Source organism: Morone saxatilis, unplaced genomic scaffold (genome assembly GCF_004916995.1).
Source record: "Morone saxatilis isolate NCDOM2014 unplaced genomic scaffold, NCSU_SB_2.0 Contig9, whole genome shotgun sequence".
NCBI lineage: Eukaryota > Metazoa > Chordata > Actinopteri > Moronidae > Morone > Morone saxatilis.
The window spans coordinates 15,903,855-15,921,862 of record NW_023340268.1 but is presented as its reverse complement, the minus strand read 5'-3'; the positions used below and the strand labels follow the sequence as shown (position 1 = coordinate 15,921,862).

Below are 18,008 nucleotides of genomic sequence, written 5' to 3'. Positions count from 1 at the left end.
CCAATCTACATAAACCATGATAGGCAGGCTTACTTCCTTGAGACATTTCAAAATGAGTGACATGCGCTGGACATAATCACATAGGTTTTTGTTGGCGTCTAGTGTAAAGTGAGGGGATTTTTCCAATAGCACCTGTAAAAAGTGCCTTTCCTGCTGGAAATTAGCTTGTATGCTTGGACTTGAGAATTCAGTTAAGCCAAATTCTCAATGATGATGTAATAGCCAGACTGTGTTATATTTTGTTCACTCAATGATCCCCCTTACCTGTGGTGCCAAGCATTAATAGCAGAACACTGGCTGAGCTGAGTTACCAGCTATGTAACCCCTATTTGTGCCTCTCACACATAGCTGGTAACTGTAAGCAAGTCTCTACAAGTTACAACACAGGTATCCACGCAGCAGCTCTCTCAAAAAGGCACAAATGTTCTTTTAGTTACTGCCACAGCCAGAATGTGGAGAAAACAGAGACCCCAACAGTAGCTGCTCAAGGCTGGTTAGCGGCACCGCGAGAATGCACATCACTGTCCATGCCACACCGTGTGATGGTGGGACAATGTCCCCACGCATCGTCGCACACTACGTAGCCATTCCGTCTTTTAGCCCTGTTGCAGTTTTTAGATATGCTGGGAGCGATTGTCCTAGCAGACTTACTCTTTAAAGACAAACAAAAATGTATTTTGTGCATTTATGCTGCGTGACAGACAGACTGCCAGTGTACAGTTGATATTTGTGTTTTGGAGTTTGAAGATATATAGAAATCAATACATCCAAATGAATTAAGCTTTCTCTCTTTGTGTAAGGGTTTGTGTTAGAACTAATGGAGTAAACATTTTAAAGGGCTGGCCATAAAATAGATTCCATTTTGAAGTCATTAAAACCTTCAACTCAACTTGTTTAATAACCTTTCCTTCTTTAATATATGTTTAATGACTCAAAAATCAAACATAACTTAAAGAATATAAACACACAGTTAAATACCATGATTCATTATGTAACATCTTGTATCCATGTTTGGGTGGCTCGACAACCGCGCTGTCACAACTTCATACAGTATGGCAAAATGTGGTTGAGTGTAGAAGTCTTGATAGAATTTCTGACTTGTGAAGTTAATTTCTTTAGCAGTTTGGCTTTCACTTGTTTCCAGGGACAAAGAGACAAGTTTTTCATGGCCCATTGGCCTGATCTAATTTGGTGGAAGAGAACACTCTATGTCTAAATTTGTCACTGCGGCCACCAAGGTTGGCACCAAAGGATGGATCACTGAGCAGCGCCCCTGCCTCCCATATCAATTTCAAACCGAACCCTAAAAATACACCCAATTATACAGAGAATAAAGTGGCTATCGTCACTTTCTATATGTGCTGACCCCTAGGTGATACCTGGATGAGATTGTGTCAATTATAGAATGTCCTGGAGGGATGGAGCATGTGGGGAAACACTTGATTAAATGTCACTCGCTATACCATATGTCTAAATATTACATAATTCACTAAAGAATCCAACATGTAAGTCATGTTGTCTGAGCTTAAGCAAGCAGTCAATTATCTTTTAGCCTTTTTATTTCCAGTCCACCACTATTAAATCAAACAGGAGCCTTGGGATTCACACAAGAGCTCTGTCACTTCCCAGTCTCCACGAGTGTGTGCGCGATGTGTACTTCAAAAAATAAAGACCAATTATGTCAGCACCTCCAAGCACCAATGGATGCCCCATCCTCTCTTCTGTCAACTGACAGCCTTTCAGGGCTGTCAAATCCACCCGCTAATCAGCTAATAACACCAACAATTGGTAATTAGGCATCCCCAGAGTAAGCAATTAATTATCGGTTCACAACGTGCCTTCCCCCCGCTAATAGTTTGGTAAAAAGACAGCCCGCTTGATGTTATGTTTAATAGTCATAAACTTTTATTGCCTCTCAAACACGAAGAGTCAATTACGTAGGCGAGTGAAGACGGTTGCTACAGGCCCTGCTGGGGAGAGAGGTTGATTAAGGGTGTTAAAGGCCCTGCAGCTTTAAGGGGATGGATGGAGAGTAAATAAACAGAGAGAGATAATTAAGGACTGGCAGAAAACAACAAGCGTTATTTTCTCTCTCTTCTTTTTTCACTCTTTTTTTCTTAGTCGTTCCATTTTTCTCTTTTTCTCTAATGATTGTTTTTTGTTATCTGGCATCTGAGAGTGTGCGTGATAGTTTCTTGTATTATTTTTTGTTTCTTCCCAATGATGGAGAGCTGAAATTCTTCATCTGTTTGGGGTTTACTGGCTATTGCCAATGGACTGTTAGATGGCTACATTAGAGCCCCATTTATCTTCTTAGCATTTTTATGGATTTGTTACACAATTTCAGAAACTCCATACCTCGTGATTCCCAGAATTACCTTCACTGGGGGACACTTCTATCATTTATCACTGGCTATCCGACATATTCTGCAACATATGGACTCATTTAACATGCACACAAACACACACTTTAGAAAACTTCATCACCATCAATTAACCACTTCTACTTCTAGAAGTGCCTTGTAGTTCTGGTCCGGTTCACAGTCGCACTAACTTACTGGTTTTAAGAGGAGCAGAATCATGTATTTGATAGTGTTGGTGACGTCCTGCATCATCAGCGCTTCATGGGCCCGCATGAGGAAATCCAATTCTGATGACTGACAGTAAGGTATTCAGCACATTAAAGTGCCTAATGTGTTTATTTACCTTCTCTAGTGTCACAAAGCGCTCACAGACAAATAACTCTAATAGCATTATTAGTCCAGACTGCAGCTGGACCTGGCATGTCATACATAGTGACAAATTAGTTATAAGCAGGGAAAAAAAAGACGATGGGCGATAATAGTTACTCACTTTCTGTTTCTATTTAGAGTATGGCACATGGTGAGCACACCTGTGTTTCCACATGTGTTGTGGTTAGCATGCTTTTACATAACTGTGGGTAAGGATGTTACAATATACTGTAGTCACAATTCAATACAATTTACCATACTGGGTTTACAGTGCAATTTTCTCACAATATTTATCACAAAATTAGATTGAAAATGAAAAGGAAAAAGAAAAACATTTTCTCAGACGAAAATCTACAAAATATATTTTTTCATCTTCATCAAATTAGATTCCTCCTGTTCTTATTCTGTGGTAGGGTATAAACTGTGGAAAACAATGCCTATTTTCTTTTGTGAAGTGAAATTGATGTCATGATAAATTTTTCATCTCACCAATTTGAATCTTTATGTATCTTATATTTGTATTGCGCTTTAACTGCCTCGCAAATATACCTTAACATTCTACTATTGGCTATACATCACTTAGCTTTATAGTTCACGATAAGCAGATTGATTAAATAGTGGTTAAGAATTTGAATTTATAACATAACATTTTAACATAAAATCTTCCCTGAACAGAGAGCTGGGAGTACTGTTTATGTACACTGTGGAATGGAAGGCAGCTAAAGAATTCCTGTATATATATGTATTGTATTCTACGGAGCATCTTTTAATTAGGTTACTGCGATGAAAAATAATGACCTAGAAAGGGCACTAGACCAATAGTCCAGTCTAATATGAATCTATCTGCAAGCACAACCACTGTATTTGTCTGTATTACAACCAACCTATCTTGTACTGTTTATGCAAGTGAAATTTTTTTTTGTGTATCTGCCCCATGATTTGGATCCACTGCAAAATTTAATGGGTTCTCCCTTGGCCCACGGTACACCTTTCCATCAGGTTTAATGAAAATCGGTAGTTTTTCCATAGTCCTGCTGGCAGAAAAAAACAAACAAATACATAACCTCCTCGGCAGAGGTAAATATTAGAATCAGATTGAAAATACTGCATTTCATTTGCTCCTTTTGACACTTTCCACCTTATTTTAAAGAAATAAAAAATCATATAACGAGCAGTTGCATTTAAAAGTTTGCAAATGCTAAATGATTGAAAAACTTACTAAATGTATTATGCCCCCATTACAGAATTGATTGACAGTTTAATTCCAACCACAGAACATAGCAAATATCTCGATGCAAGCAGAGCTTCCTCTCTGCCAATATGCCATCAGCAAAAGGATCCAAAATTATAGAAAGTATTCCTCATTAAACCCGCAAATCATTACGTCTGTCCCCAGATCGATGTGAAGAGTCTTAGTCAACGCACTTTTCATTAGTTGGATATAATAAATAAATAGATCGCCAAACTCCGTTGGGGAGCTGCGCCTGGTCACCGGGACCAAAGTATCAGGGGACTGTTGGAACATAGACCTTTACTCTTGTGACACAGGGAGCCACTTACCGGTCCACTGTTGGATATGCTGACTGTACTATCCACTGCCACTAGCTAGTTAGTGGCCCTATAGGCTGACTATAGCTGGACTGGGAGCCCTAAGGACAGGAAGAGTTTAAACACTGCAAGCAGAGGAGTGGGGGACCCAGCGGGGAGTGTGACTCTGGGGATAAGGACACAGAGGGTTCGGGCAGGGACAGGAGAGGAGACGGAGTGAGTTTGTGTTGAGTTTATTTGTAAGTAACTGATAACATTATACATCATCGTATTGATAAGTCCGCCAGTATTTGTTTATGTGATGTTAGCTATTAATGCCGTGTTTTGAACGAGATAAATTAAAGTGTTCAGTCTCCTTGCTGGTTGTTCCGACACATTCAGCATCATTACCCCTGTTCCATTAGCATTTACCAGGTAGCTGTTCAAATCTATATATCTAAATGATTAAATTGATGTCATAAAAATCCTTACTCAAGGACAGTCAGATTTGTTCACAGTACAAGAAAACAAAAACAAACACCCTCTGTCTCAGCAGCCTAATGTGGTCTGGGCTTGTTGTGGCTTGCAGCACACCAGCCTGCCTGGTCAGCCATTAATACTGACCCATTTGCAGGCATCTCTCTGGAACTGGCCGATGGAAAAGAACGTGGAGAATTCAAAATGATTTAATTCGTTCAGAAGCTGCAACATAATCAAGGAGATAAATGTCTATCTGTGCTTTTTGTATAGGAGAATGATTGATAGATGCCTGCTTTAAAGTCAGCAGTATTGGTGTATGTAAATGCATGTGTCTGCTTCTGCCTATGTTTAGTTTGTATTTTCTTTTAGTGTACTTACTTTCAAAACATTTTCCCTTCTGGCAATCTGCAGGCTGTAGAAACTCTTCTAGAGATTAGTCATGTGAGTTTCATAATGCTTCTGTTGCCTTTAGCCCTTTTCTCCCCTTGCAGAAGGTGTTATTGAGCTTTTCTTACTTTTGTTGCAGGGTATTACTTTCGGTATTGCATCAAAGTTCATCTAATTTGTTGTCCCAATTTCCCTTGCAGCCGTCGGTCAATCATTGGGGAAATGTTTGAGAGGAGCTCCAAACATGAGAGAGGAAATGAGCCGAGACGGATGTGCCCAAATACACACCGTGGGAGATGGAAGCAAACGAGACAAAGGCAGAAATCAGGTTGGAAGGATGCGAGGGAGCAGAACGCGAGGCGAGAGAGAAAGAAAGGAGAAGGCAGGTGAGCTATGAGCATGCTGACCTTCCCCCTCGCTGTCAGAATAAAATAAACCCAGCAGCCCCCTGCCCCTCTAGCTGTATCAGACTGCCAGTCCATCAGCTGTCCCATTAACATGTCAGAACAAACAAACTAAACGAAAAAACACAAAGCGCCAGCGAGCAAAGAGGACGGATGGATGGATGCCTTAGCTTAGAGGAGTGCTGGCTGTGTGGCTGTGTAGTGAGAGATGTGCTGCTGAGCATTGTGGATCTGTCATCTGTCATTTCTCTCTGTCTCGCTTTTTTCTCCTTCCGCCTGCAAACAATGGCACAGGCATGCACCGGCTCCCACAAGCCAAACACGGACAGATTAGAGATTCTTTCTATCCACACGCATGGGATATTATTCAAGATTATGGAGGAGCGCCTCCTGAAATATTATGAGAATCTTGCGTCTTTTAGTCAGCGCAACATTGAAGTGGGTCACATTTTCTGATCTTATAAGCAGCCCCAAATTATGCTCCAGCACTCTTCCCCCGTCTCATCTGCAGTTCACAAGGCGCAGATAGAAGATGGAGTGAGAGAGCATGGGCTCGATGACTGAGCTTCTGCAAGCCGGGATGCAGATTGTCTATTTGTTTATATGTTTGGACTTTTAATCTTGTCAAGTGGGTTATAGAGCACAGCTGTCGGTACACAAAACCAGTGGGGTGGCTGATCTAATACACTGAGCTCCTTTTACCTCCCTGCATGCCCCCCACTCTTTTTCCTCTATCTGCCTGTCTCTGTGTGGCGCAGATGGATCTACAGTGGCTCCTGGTGGAGCTCTGAGGTACTGCACAGAAGGAATCAGGGATGCAGTGAATGTGTGAAATCCTTGACCTAGTTCTTCTTACTTGTCTACATCGCAGTGTCTCTTGTTAATGAAATCAATGTTTGGAAAACTGGTAGACATTTCTCAAAATGAATAGAGGATGAAGAAGGCTAGAGCAGCCTCCTCGGTTTGACAGATTAGCCCAGATCCATTGATTCCGAGTAAGAGAACACAGCAGCAGGCTGGCACTGAGCACAACCGCTTTCATGGATTCTGGCAACTGGGTGAGGGTTACGTCATATGAGAGAAACCCTAACATACTGCGCTGTAGATGTGGAAAAAAAGAGATTTTGAAAAATAATCTGTCTATCTTGTGCACAGGCCTACATGAAACGAATACTGTAGACACTAGGTTTTCAATGTTCAATGCCGGCTCCTGGGTACAACTGCGGGAGATGTGTTTGTCCATTGCGAATGCAGTCCCGGTGAGAGCATTTCTTTTACTTGCATACAGTATTGATTAAGTTGGCATACTGGCAGAATTCCTACATAGAACATTAGGTCCTTTAAGGCATAAAGTAAGTAAAGCTTTTGCTACATTCTGGGGAGAGAGGGCACAGCAAGTCATCGTGTTTTCTGGAGCTCAGAAGCAGTTCACTCTCTTCATTTTTTCCTTTTCCTTCTATCTCTGCTGGCCAGAGGGGAATTTTTGCACTGCCCTGTAGAAAGGTACACATCACACAGTCTGAGAATTATTCAACTGGATAAACATAAGGTCATTGTTTATGGTATCTTGGTATTTGGCCCAGTGTTTGTACACTCGGGTTTACCTTGGCCTCACTGGTCTTATCTTACCTCTGTTTTTCTGCTGGCATTCCACATTTCCACACAAATTTGTCCTCATATGCATTAGCTTATATTTTCAATGTTATGCATATCTCTTCCTCTGGAGTCAGACTGTGTATTTACAGTAAGAATCCAGAAACTTTCCGACTCGCTGCATCCTGCTGCTTATGTTAAAGCAATAGTTCGACTTTGCGGGTAATAAGCTTATTTGCTTTTGTGCCGAGAGTTAGATGAGAAGATTGATACCACTCTCAAATCTCATAGCTTAGCACAAAGCCTGGAAACAGAGTGAGCAACCCCCAACTCTGTCCAAAAGTAACAAAATCCAACTACCAGAACCCTGTAAAGCTCACTAATGAACACGTAATATCTCGTTTATTTGATTCATACTAAACCGAAAGCGTAAAAGTGGACTATTTTATGGCTGGGCGAGTTAACTCTCTGGAGTCTTGCCGTCAGAGAGAGTCTGACGTTACGTTGTCCGTAAGGAAATAGTTAAGGAAATAACCCCTCATAAAACCACAACATGTGTTTTTTTACACCTCAATTTTTGTGTGGATGAAACTAACGAGTGGTAGCATATTAATTATGAGCTTTAGAGGTTGTGGTAGGTGGACCAGCTGTAGGTAGAGGGTAAACCCATCCCTCAGAGCCTTTTTTATGACCCCAAGAACAATCATAACACAATTCTTTATGTCACTGTGAACAAAAAGTATACATTAATAAATAAAAACTTGAAACGTAATTTCGGCATGCTGAAGATAAAACACCCTCCTGATATGGCATTGGGAGGGGTCAAGGCAGTGCCACACACGGCAGGGAGGTTGATGAAGGGCCCGGAGCTCTCTGACAACTTATTTTCGGTGGGTTTATCCGTCAACCATGTTGATTCCATTAGCTGGGACCTGACAGCGAGTGGCTGTGCTCCAAGCTCTATCAGTCTCACATCAGAAGCTAGTGGAAGAAAGAGAGATGGAGGAATAGGGAGAAAGAGATGGAGAGAGGTAAATAACGGCCGGTCTTTACTATATGGCTCCTCTTCTTCAAAGCACCCCTCCCCAAGCGATCACAGCATCATACAGGATGATACGGCATAGGAATCAACAACGTGCATAAATAGTCATAGGATTAATAGTAGCCTAATGGTGTTGAGGGAAAATTTCACCCGTGAATATAATGACAAAGACAGCGCGAATAAAGTTGACAAGGATGATGACAACGACCATTATGGCGGCATTAGAGAGCAGCAGCATTATTCCGGCCCTGCTTGAAGTGGGTCAAAGCCCTAATGCCTTCTTTGTGGATGTGACAAAGTGTAAAGTGTCTGCGGCTGCTGCCTTGTTATACCCTTTTCCCACGCACAGCCACATAAATCTCCTCCTCATTTACTGCTCACACGATTGAAATTCAATTCCCCGGAAACTGGTTCCAAAAAGGCACTTCAGGTCCAGCAAGTTATCGGTTTAGGCAATACCTATCCCCATTTAGCTCGAGCTGAATGAGATCTGGGAAAAAGGGAATGGGGTCAGGCGGCCATTTTTCATCTTTAAACCAAAGCTCATATTTTTGTCTGAGCTTCCTCACTGCCCTGCTGTCTTCATGAAGGCACCGGATGCTCAAATTTACTCCGAAGTCCGAAATTACCTTCCTCCTGCGTCGCCTCCTTTTCCCGCTCTCAGTCCATCAGCCTCGACTTGTTATTACAATTTCCCCCTCAAAATGTGCCAGGGGTGGATCTATCCGGTGTAATGATGATGGAAGTCACACTAAACAGGTCGGCTAGCGTCTGTCACGGGCAGAGGGGCAGCTTTAACTACGAATGAGGGGCAAAATGACTGAGAAGAGTGAAGCATTACTCATTTGGGGGGTAATGAATTTGAACATGATTAAAAGTGCTTTATTCTGTTGAGCTCACACCCAAACAAACCGAGAACTGGCTCAAAGTCAGGGTTTGACAGAACAATTTGTATGATGCCTGAGAACTCATTAGCTTGAGAAAGCTAATTAAAGCTTTCTGAATGGTTCCTTGACCTGTGAAATCTGCAGGCCAGGCAACCGTGAGAGAAGACAGAACAAAGTAGAAATCTCGATTAAAACTCAATAGGAACTCACTACTGGAATTGATTGTTTAAGCTCATTCCAAGTCATGGGGGTTGGACATCGCAAGACCTAATTGTAGTTTGAGCAGCAGCTATTGAGAGAGGAACAGGCGAAAAACACGTTACATCTGTGAGCTCTGCCTAATCGATTATACAAAGTTAGAGTACCGGAGAAGAGCACATCACTAATAGCATGGAAATAATTTCTGTTTTATCTAAAATGTCTGCACATTTAACCCTTAATGGTCCCACCCAGAAAAAATATATTATTTTTTATTTCATTGTTCCTCTGGGCACTAAAAGCTTTTCTTTTTCAACTGACTACCCAGTGTTTTCATAATGAGCCACTACCAAAGATGTCCAACACACACCTACAAAAGTCTGCATTATTTCTTTCTCCATTAAAAGCATCCTCTTTTTGTGGCTTTCTAGAAACTCACAGTATTTCTGCTTCAAACTAGACACGAGGGCAGAGTAACAGTCCATAACTGTTACTGAGGACTTTGTTGAATCATTATTACCAATCTTGTCTGTTTCATCCTGTATTTACCTGATTGGTGGCTGTAAAAAATGACTTAAAAAGTTGAATATAAAACATATAAAACACAATCAAATAAATATATATATATTTGGGTGGCTTTTCATGCCTTTATTTGGATAGTGATAGTTTGAAGATAGACAGAAACCTGGGGAGAGAGGGAGAGAATGACATGCAGCAAAGGTTGGAATCAAACCAGGGTCGCTGCAGTAAAGACTCAGCCTTAGTACCAGGAACGCACACTGTACCAGGTGAGCTACTGCGCACCCCACAATTAAATACGTTTACCTCATCATACTGTCACCAGTTTATAATAAGAAAACTCTATCACACGCATGTTTTTGAAAAATTATTACAAAGTTGTCAGATTTTGGGAGGTATTAACTCACATTATTCTCTTCAGTCCAAAAAAAAAAGTCCAAAACTGTACTCAGAAATATAGAATTAGTTATGAAAACTTCAAACAGTAGAAATGCTAATGGTGATTTTTCTGACACTACTTGTTATGAAAACTGCAGTTCACCCTGAGATTCTTTTTTGGCCCAACATGCTAAACTGAGAGCTTGATATAACTTAAGTCAGCTTGAGTCAAGTAAAACCAGAAAAAGATATCGCAGCTCAAAATATGCCAAGACCAAAGGCAGCTTGGAAGTGTGTGATCTGTAAAATGCATCTCTTAGCTGCATTGTTGCCCTCCCCCGTGGGCGTCACTGTGATTGAATTTATTTCAAAAGTTACTGGAAGGGTCAGTCACTCTTTGAGCTGATGTGTCATGAGATTTTCACTTTATAGAGTTCACTCCTAGGTAAATCCTTCCAGAGTGAAAGACAGATGATGTTTTATTCAGAGACCCCCCCCCGTTCTGACATTTTAGAAACAGTAGGAAGTGTGGATGTATGAAGCGGCATGCATAGATGGACCTTCCCAGGACGTCCATGCTTTCAATTTCTGCACGACGATCCGGCCAGAGACATGAGGCCGCGGCCGGCAGGAGCAACTGTCTCTTTGACCTTGGCTAAATAGGAGTGGAAAGGAGGGACAAAGTAAGTAGAGAATAAGAAAGTAAAAGAACGATTTTTTCCCCTTTTTTTTCAAAGGGTGAATCCCACAGGTGTTCCTCCAGTCTGACCTCAACCAGATGAAAGAAAATGGGCCAAAGTCGTGTCGGTGCCTGTAGGAAATTCAAGTCGAGACAGAGAGTGCAAGGGGGAAAAAAGGAGGTGAGCGCCCTCTGTGGAATTAGAGCCAGTGTTCCCCTGACTGAGGGCTTTGGAAGACGCAGGTGTTCACACAGGGAATTGTCTGGCAGAAAACGGGATCATGATCTGAGATACTCTGTTGCATAAAAGATTTCATCTGCTGCTGTGTGCTATCATTTCTGTTTACATGCGCTTTCTCAGTTAAAGAACTTGTTGTTGGCCAAGTAAAAGTTCAGTAAGCAAGTTGCTCCTACCAGGTATGTGTCATATTTAGGTCTGAATACACACTGCTTTGGCCCAGAAGAATCAATAACTGTTAGAACTGTGGAGTAAACTGGAGGAAAACAGTTTGTCTGTTAAAATTGCGGACTGTGAAATCCATTGAATGAAGGATGGAAACTGAAAAATGTCATAGCCTGGAGAGCCAGGGGACTGTGTTGAATACTCCTTTTTTTTGCACACTCAGCCTTCTTTATTCGATTTTCACATCTTTTTCATCTTTTCTTATCATATTTATTCTGTTTCTATTCTCTCGGTCTCTCATTCTTTCATCTACACACAAACACACACACACACACACACACCCACACACATACTCACTGTGTGACAAGTTCGACATGATCTTTCATTCAGGCCGGCGGCTGGGCTTAATGTGGTCCTGGGCTCCTGAGTTCCCTTCAAATGAGTTTTCCTATTATGCTTCTCCTCTCCATCCTCTGCAGGGCTACTCCCTCACAGCCATGTGGGTGTGTGTGAATACTAAGCTTCCAAGAGTGAGTGTCAGCATCAGTGTGAGTGTGTGAGTGTGTGTGTGAGAGAGAGAGAGAGAGAGACTAGGGTTTGCTGCAGGCTTGCATGCTACTGTAAAACAAATAATTTAATTCATATACATCTTTTACTGACTCTTGTTAGTACTTCTATCTAACAACCAACCCCCTGGAACGCCCCGCCCGAAGAAATATGACTCCCCTAGCACAGAACTTTTGGCACAAGATACACTCATTGATCATCTTCCCTCTTTATCTCCTTTCTCTGACTGTGTGTTCTGATCCCCGTCCTGTTGCTCTGCTCATTAGCATCTCTGCAACCTGGCAACTGATTCCCCAATGCTGCACACACTGAGTTCAGCACCCTAGCATTGATCATTTACAAATACAGAAAAGGCATTATCATTTTCACATGCCGTTCATACCTTCATGCATACCATATTACTTAAATATGTTCTCTGCTGGTGTGGAGGAATGCTAATGAACCCAGATGTCTATTACTCTTCCTGTGTTAACACGACGTGACTAACAAATGTTAGAGAAAACTGAACATATAAACAAATAGACTGATTGTTTCGTTCAGTGCCAAGGGGCACCTCAGCAGATTATAGAATATATTCTCAAAACAGTAGTAATCTCTATAAGACATTGAGCGCTGGGCTGGAAAGCTCTTCAGCCTGACAAATATTCTGGATGAGGGCAAATCATCTATGCACGAGCAAGCTGCTTCACAAATCTAACTCATAGTATTGAAGGGTGCTGAAATGTGTCATCACAGATAAATTCAAGTCCATAAGCCTATATTTGGCAAGATTTTCTCTGATCATTATCATCTTATGATCCCCCTCACAGTATTTTATGTTATTATGCAATCGCAGACAGTGTGACACAAACAGAATGACTAAGTAGATGGAAACTGTGGCGATATGTTTGTCTGTCTGTGCACGTGTACGTGCAAGAGAGCATTACAGAAGGGTAAAAAGATATGCCAAGTGTGGAATAATGGTTTGGCATGTGTGAAAATGAACACAGTGATTGGGATTAATGACCTTATGGGAGCCTAAAGTGGGCATAATGAGCTGGAAAAGGCATATTCTAGATAAACCCGCTGGAATGGTAATGGAACAAACTGCTGGAGTCAGGGCCCAGTGTTGAGAGATATCGATGCTAGATTTAGACCTGATGGATTTCATTTCTGCGCACCTTAGGGTGATGAAGCTCTCTGACACTGCATTACAGCCAACTTTCCTTATACTCGTGTGCAGCTCAAGCCCTATTGTTAGGTATCAATCATGGATAGTATAATATAGACTGCTAATGGAATTTTCAACCTTACAAAGCTGTACACATTTGTAGCTGTACCCATAATGGATGTTCTTTTTTTCATTGTTTATTAGCTGTGAGGAAATGTGTATCATTTTTGACACACCAAAACTATCATTACTACTTTTAGGTCTTCTTTAAACCCAGTCACCTTAAGATTACATTCATATACGTACAGTGCAACTTGTTTGCATCCGCAGATAGGCTTTGTAGGAAACATTATGCCAACATAGCAAAGGCATTTCCACATTGAATATAACGCACAACTATAAATCAAACTTAACCCTAACAACGTTTGGTATCTCTGGTGTCAGTCAGGTAACTTTTAATGTAGTTCATAGTGGACATATCTACAAAAGGTTTAGGGTCAAAAATACATGCAGTACTTAACTAAAACATTATTAATGCTTTTCTGCTTATGTTATATCCAATTCAAGCACTTTAAGATTGGGGAAAGATTGTGGTCATGGTAGTAAAGTAAAAAGAAAGTAAAAGTCAATGCTGACTCAAAGCACCAGATGTAACTCATTGAGTTTTTCAGTAACCATAGCCATGACTTTCTTACTTAAACTAAGAGTATGTATACACCACTGTGTTTTTGGAGTGAATTATTGCCTCTTAGATTAGTTTCATGGATTTTTTTTTCTAAAAGTCTGACATTGTTATACTGCACAGAATTCATAGGGAGGAGGCCAGGAGAGTGCAGGATTTTGACACTGCAGACTGAGATTTCTTTTTCTTGCATACCAAATGTTGTAGCTTTAAGCTTGAGTTATACTGCAGTTGTACATTACAGGGTTACAGCCTAGCTATTGACGTAGCCGCTGATGGTTCCATCAATGGGAGAAATCCACCGCTGAGGTCTAAATCAAAATAACCTTTGGTGACTATGACGGAACTCCCATTTACCCCTTGCATCGACTGTGAATCTAGAATTAGGCTACTAATGTATAGGGACAATGAGGTCGATTTAGAAGAGTATTAGTTTTATTACCAATGTAATGTAGTTTTTATACTGGGTAGCATACTGTACAATGCTGTCAAACTTTTTTGATGGATAAGATTCGAAAAGTGTTACGCAGCAGCTGCCCCTTGCCTTTTTTTCTACCAAGTTTGGACCTTTTCTTGGAGGCATCCTCCTCAGTTTGTGCTGCCGGCTCTTGGGACAGATGTCTGAGTTTGTCACTCACAATGGGTTTCTGTGGTGGTTGACAGAGCTGGAGGAGGAAACGGCATGGAGAGTAAGTGAAGGGTTTAAAACTGGCCCTCTGGGGGGATCACCTGTTCCGAATGGAGTGGTGGTGGGCCAAAGGAGAAAAGGAAAAGGGTGGGTTGGAAGACGAGGAGTGAAATGAAGAGTGAGGAGGAGTGAAATGAAGCAGAGAGAGGAGTTTTTAGTGGACATGTGTCATGCACAGCTGCTGTCTTGGTGCCTGACGGCGATGCTTAAGGCTTTCGGCCTCAACTCTGGACACCGCAAACCGCAGGGGGTCAGGGTAGCAAGGACGGCAAAGAGGGGGTAATGGCATAGAACAGAGTGAAGCCATAAGAGCATAATAAGGCTGCAGGGGGATGGGAAAAAGAGATTAAGAAAAAAAAAAACATTGTGAACATGTCAGAAAAAAAAAAAACGTACAAAACAGAATCTGTGTCCCTACACAGGCTTTGTCTCACATTTGGAGATCACACATATCTTCCACCTTCCACCAGAATAATATTCTATGATAACTTTTACTCCTAAAGGTCCGTCATCAGTATGGGTCCACAGGGACCCGACCGGTGAATTTATGGGGCCAGGTCTGCGAGTGGTAAAAGAGATGACTCTGGGAATAAGTGGAAGGCTGTTTAGGTAAAGCTTCAGTTCTCCCAAAGGTCCTCTTGATCATCACACTTGCCCCCTGAGGACTATGACTCAGTTGAGTGCTCCCCTGCTCCCGGCACATGCACATCATGTCACTGTAAGAGATGTGGGGCAGTGGAGAAGAGCACACACATGAAAACACACATATATTCACACACACACACACACACACACACACACACACCGTCCCCAACCAGTTCCTCTGCTTATGTGTGATTTTCCTTGACATCTGCGTCTGTTCTCATCACTCTTGTGTTTGCGTCATGTTTGTAAGTGGTTTGAGTGTTTGTGTATGTGTGTGCACATGTGAGTAGTTATGTGTTTATGTGCCATATGTCTTACAATGCTGGTAAATGGCCCCTCCGGCTCTCCAGGGACTGATTCCACTCTGACAGAGAAATGACCATCCTGACCATGAAGATAAACCGATACTGCTTACAGATGGATGTCCACACTCATGGTGATGAAAGGACTTCATGACCTACATCTAAACCTGTAGTGAAATTGGGGGTTGGGGAGTCAACACATTGCAAAGAGGGTTGGTCCCTTTCACACAGCTATGATACCCTCACAAATACAGATACGCTTCGAAACCCAAGCATGCCTCAGGTGTGGCAATCTGTGCTTCAGATCAGATGTCTTCTCAGTGTCGTTTGCTCTCCTTAGAGTTGTTTAGATTTTATTTTTATTTTTATTAGTATGTTTTCATTAGTCAGAATCAGAATCAGAATACTTTAATAATCCCAGGGGGAATGTATAATCACCTGAAAATAAAAATGGTTATGTTTTTGTTACCTTAGAATGAACCATTTATATCTACAGATGCCGCGGGTCACCTTCCATGGAGTCCACCATGTTGAACCGCCGTGTTTCTACAGTAGCCCAGAACAAACCAAGCACTGGCTCTCTATGGCCATTCAGGTTTTTTTTTTCGAGTTTAACAACCACCGTAGTTTGTCCTTGTAAGGGGTGAGTGAAACGAGGTAGTTGCAATCTGTTAATTAATAAAATAAAGAAAAATAGATATTTTTATGATATTTTGCCATACTGTACAATTTGGACACACTTTTACACTTAACTCGAGTTCGATGCGCTAGCATGAACATATTCTGGGGCATTATGACCATTACCTAAGACAGTACAAGTGCTTTGTTCCAATAGCATGTTGCTTTTTGCTGGATCACCATGGTCTGTCCTGAATCATTGCCACACTTCTAAATGCTACCTCTGGTTCATTATCTTTGGTCTGATTTTAAACACTATACATGTGCACTGAGGCGTGCATAACTGGTGATTTACAGTAAATGGAAACATAACTGTTTTGTTTGGAAGCAACATTTTTGAGGAATCAGGAATGGATAAGTGGAAACAGAACATTTGGCGTATGAAATTGTAATAGATATTTAAATATTGTTTGTGCCTGTGTATATGTTTGCCTCATAAATAGCTTCCATTTGCTTTTGGAGTAGTAGTCTGTAGCATTAGCCTATTATAATGGAAAAGAATGTCTGGAAATTGTACCTGTAGATTCAACTGTCTGTAATTGAATTTGTTTTTTAGCTTGAAATATGTTTCTTATGACTTTACCCCAAATACTGTAGCTTAAGAATTATTTTTATGCCTTGTTTATAGGTAAAAACATTATGCCAGGTAGTATTTATATATACATATTTTTTATATACAGTATATAAAATATATTTTTATGTTTTATGTCATTTCATGGCCTACAACCACATAGCAGACATTTGTACAGTTTATTGTTGCATACAGGTTGATGAGTTTTTCCAACGACATGTAAATTGTATTGTGAATACCTAATACTTCATTTCATTGAATCCCTATATATGGCATGTAGGAGCTAATGCATTGATAGCATTAGATATGTCAATTAGCGTAATAACCATTCTTACAATTCCAAGCAGGGCAGCCCCCAATTCACTGGGAATGTCATTCACATACATGTCATCCACAGTAAGACATACTATTAAGTTATCAAGTTTATAATAATAAATAAACGTATTTGAAGGCTAACACCTTATATATTGGTTGATTAAAAAAATAATGATTTCAGGACAGTGAATGAAAGTATTGATTGCTTTTGAAAAATGGATTCACAGCACAGTGCAACAAAATTAAATGAATTAAATATTCTCATGCAGAGTGTGTTGACAAGCCTGATTGGATTTATTGTTGATGCACATCTTAAAGGTGTTGGGCAATCCAGATTCAAACACAGCATGTTTGTCTTTGCTTCTGTGCTCGTCTTCATGTGCCTTTGGAGAAAAGCCAGATTTCTTCAAGACCCCACCTCACAGAGTGATTGATCCCCGCATACACACAAGCAGAACTGAGCAGTTTGGAAAATGATGGGTAGAGAGAGAGAGAGAGAGAGAGAGAGATATGACCCACTTTCACACAGTGAGAGAGAGGTAGAGCTGTAAAAGTTTCCCCCCCCGCTTCCTTCCTCTGCTCTACCCCCTCAAACTCGCTCTGCCCTGGCATCCTAAGGATGCAGCAGTGGCTATGGCAACGCTGCAGTCGTGAGTAAAGAAGAGGAGGCTTCTTCTTCTCACTCGCTCCTTTTTTTCCCTAATTTTTTTTTCCCTTTTTGTCAGCTCAAGGCTGTGTCACGGGTATGCATCTAGATGTTGTCTTTATAATGACAAAGATCCCTATCGTCTGATTTATTTTGCATGCCTGCATTGGGATTTCTCTCAGCATTGAGCTTCTTATTTAGCTTAATTTGGATCAAATCACTTTTCTACACTATTTCAGTGGGGTGGGTACAATAAAGACCACGGGTGAAATCATATAACCTTTATTTCAGCACACACAGTTTTAGGAGTCAAACACATTGCATCACTCTGCTCATTTACACGACTGTGGGTTGGTTGTAATGGCTGCCACTCGAACAGGATGTTATTAGGATTCTGTCCTGTGCACCCTGTTGATGTTAAGGCATACTGCTGTTGTGCTGTTGACTCTCCTTTCAGCTTACTCCGGATTCCTAGATAACACCTCCTTTGGCCCTGTTCTTCCATTTGCTTCTTATATTTGTGTGTGTGTGTGTG

At 41.2% G+C, this 18,008-nt stretch overlaps 1 protein-coding gene across 1 annotated transcript in view; it reads left to right on the top strand.

The window, feature by feature from the left end:
- The first annotated feature begins 5,370 nt into the window (after window positions 1–5,370).
- col9a2 (procollagen, type IX, alpha 2) overlaps window positions 5,371–18,008 on the top strand; it is a 78,023-nt gene continuing 65,385 nt past the window's right edge. Inside the window, exon 1 of the mRNA XM_035681985.1 lies at window positions 5,371–5,454. Within this exon, the coding sequence (XP_035537878.1) occupies window positions 5,371–5,454 (84 nt within the window). The remainder of the gene's footprint in view (window positions 5,455–18,008) is intronic.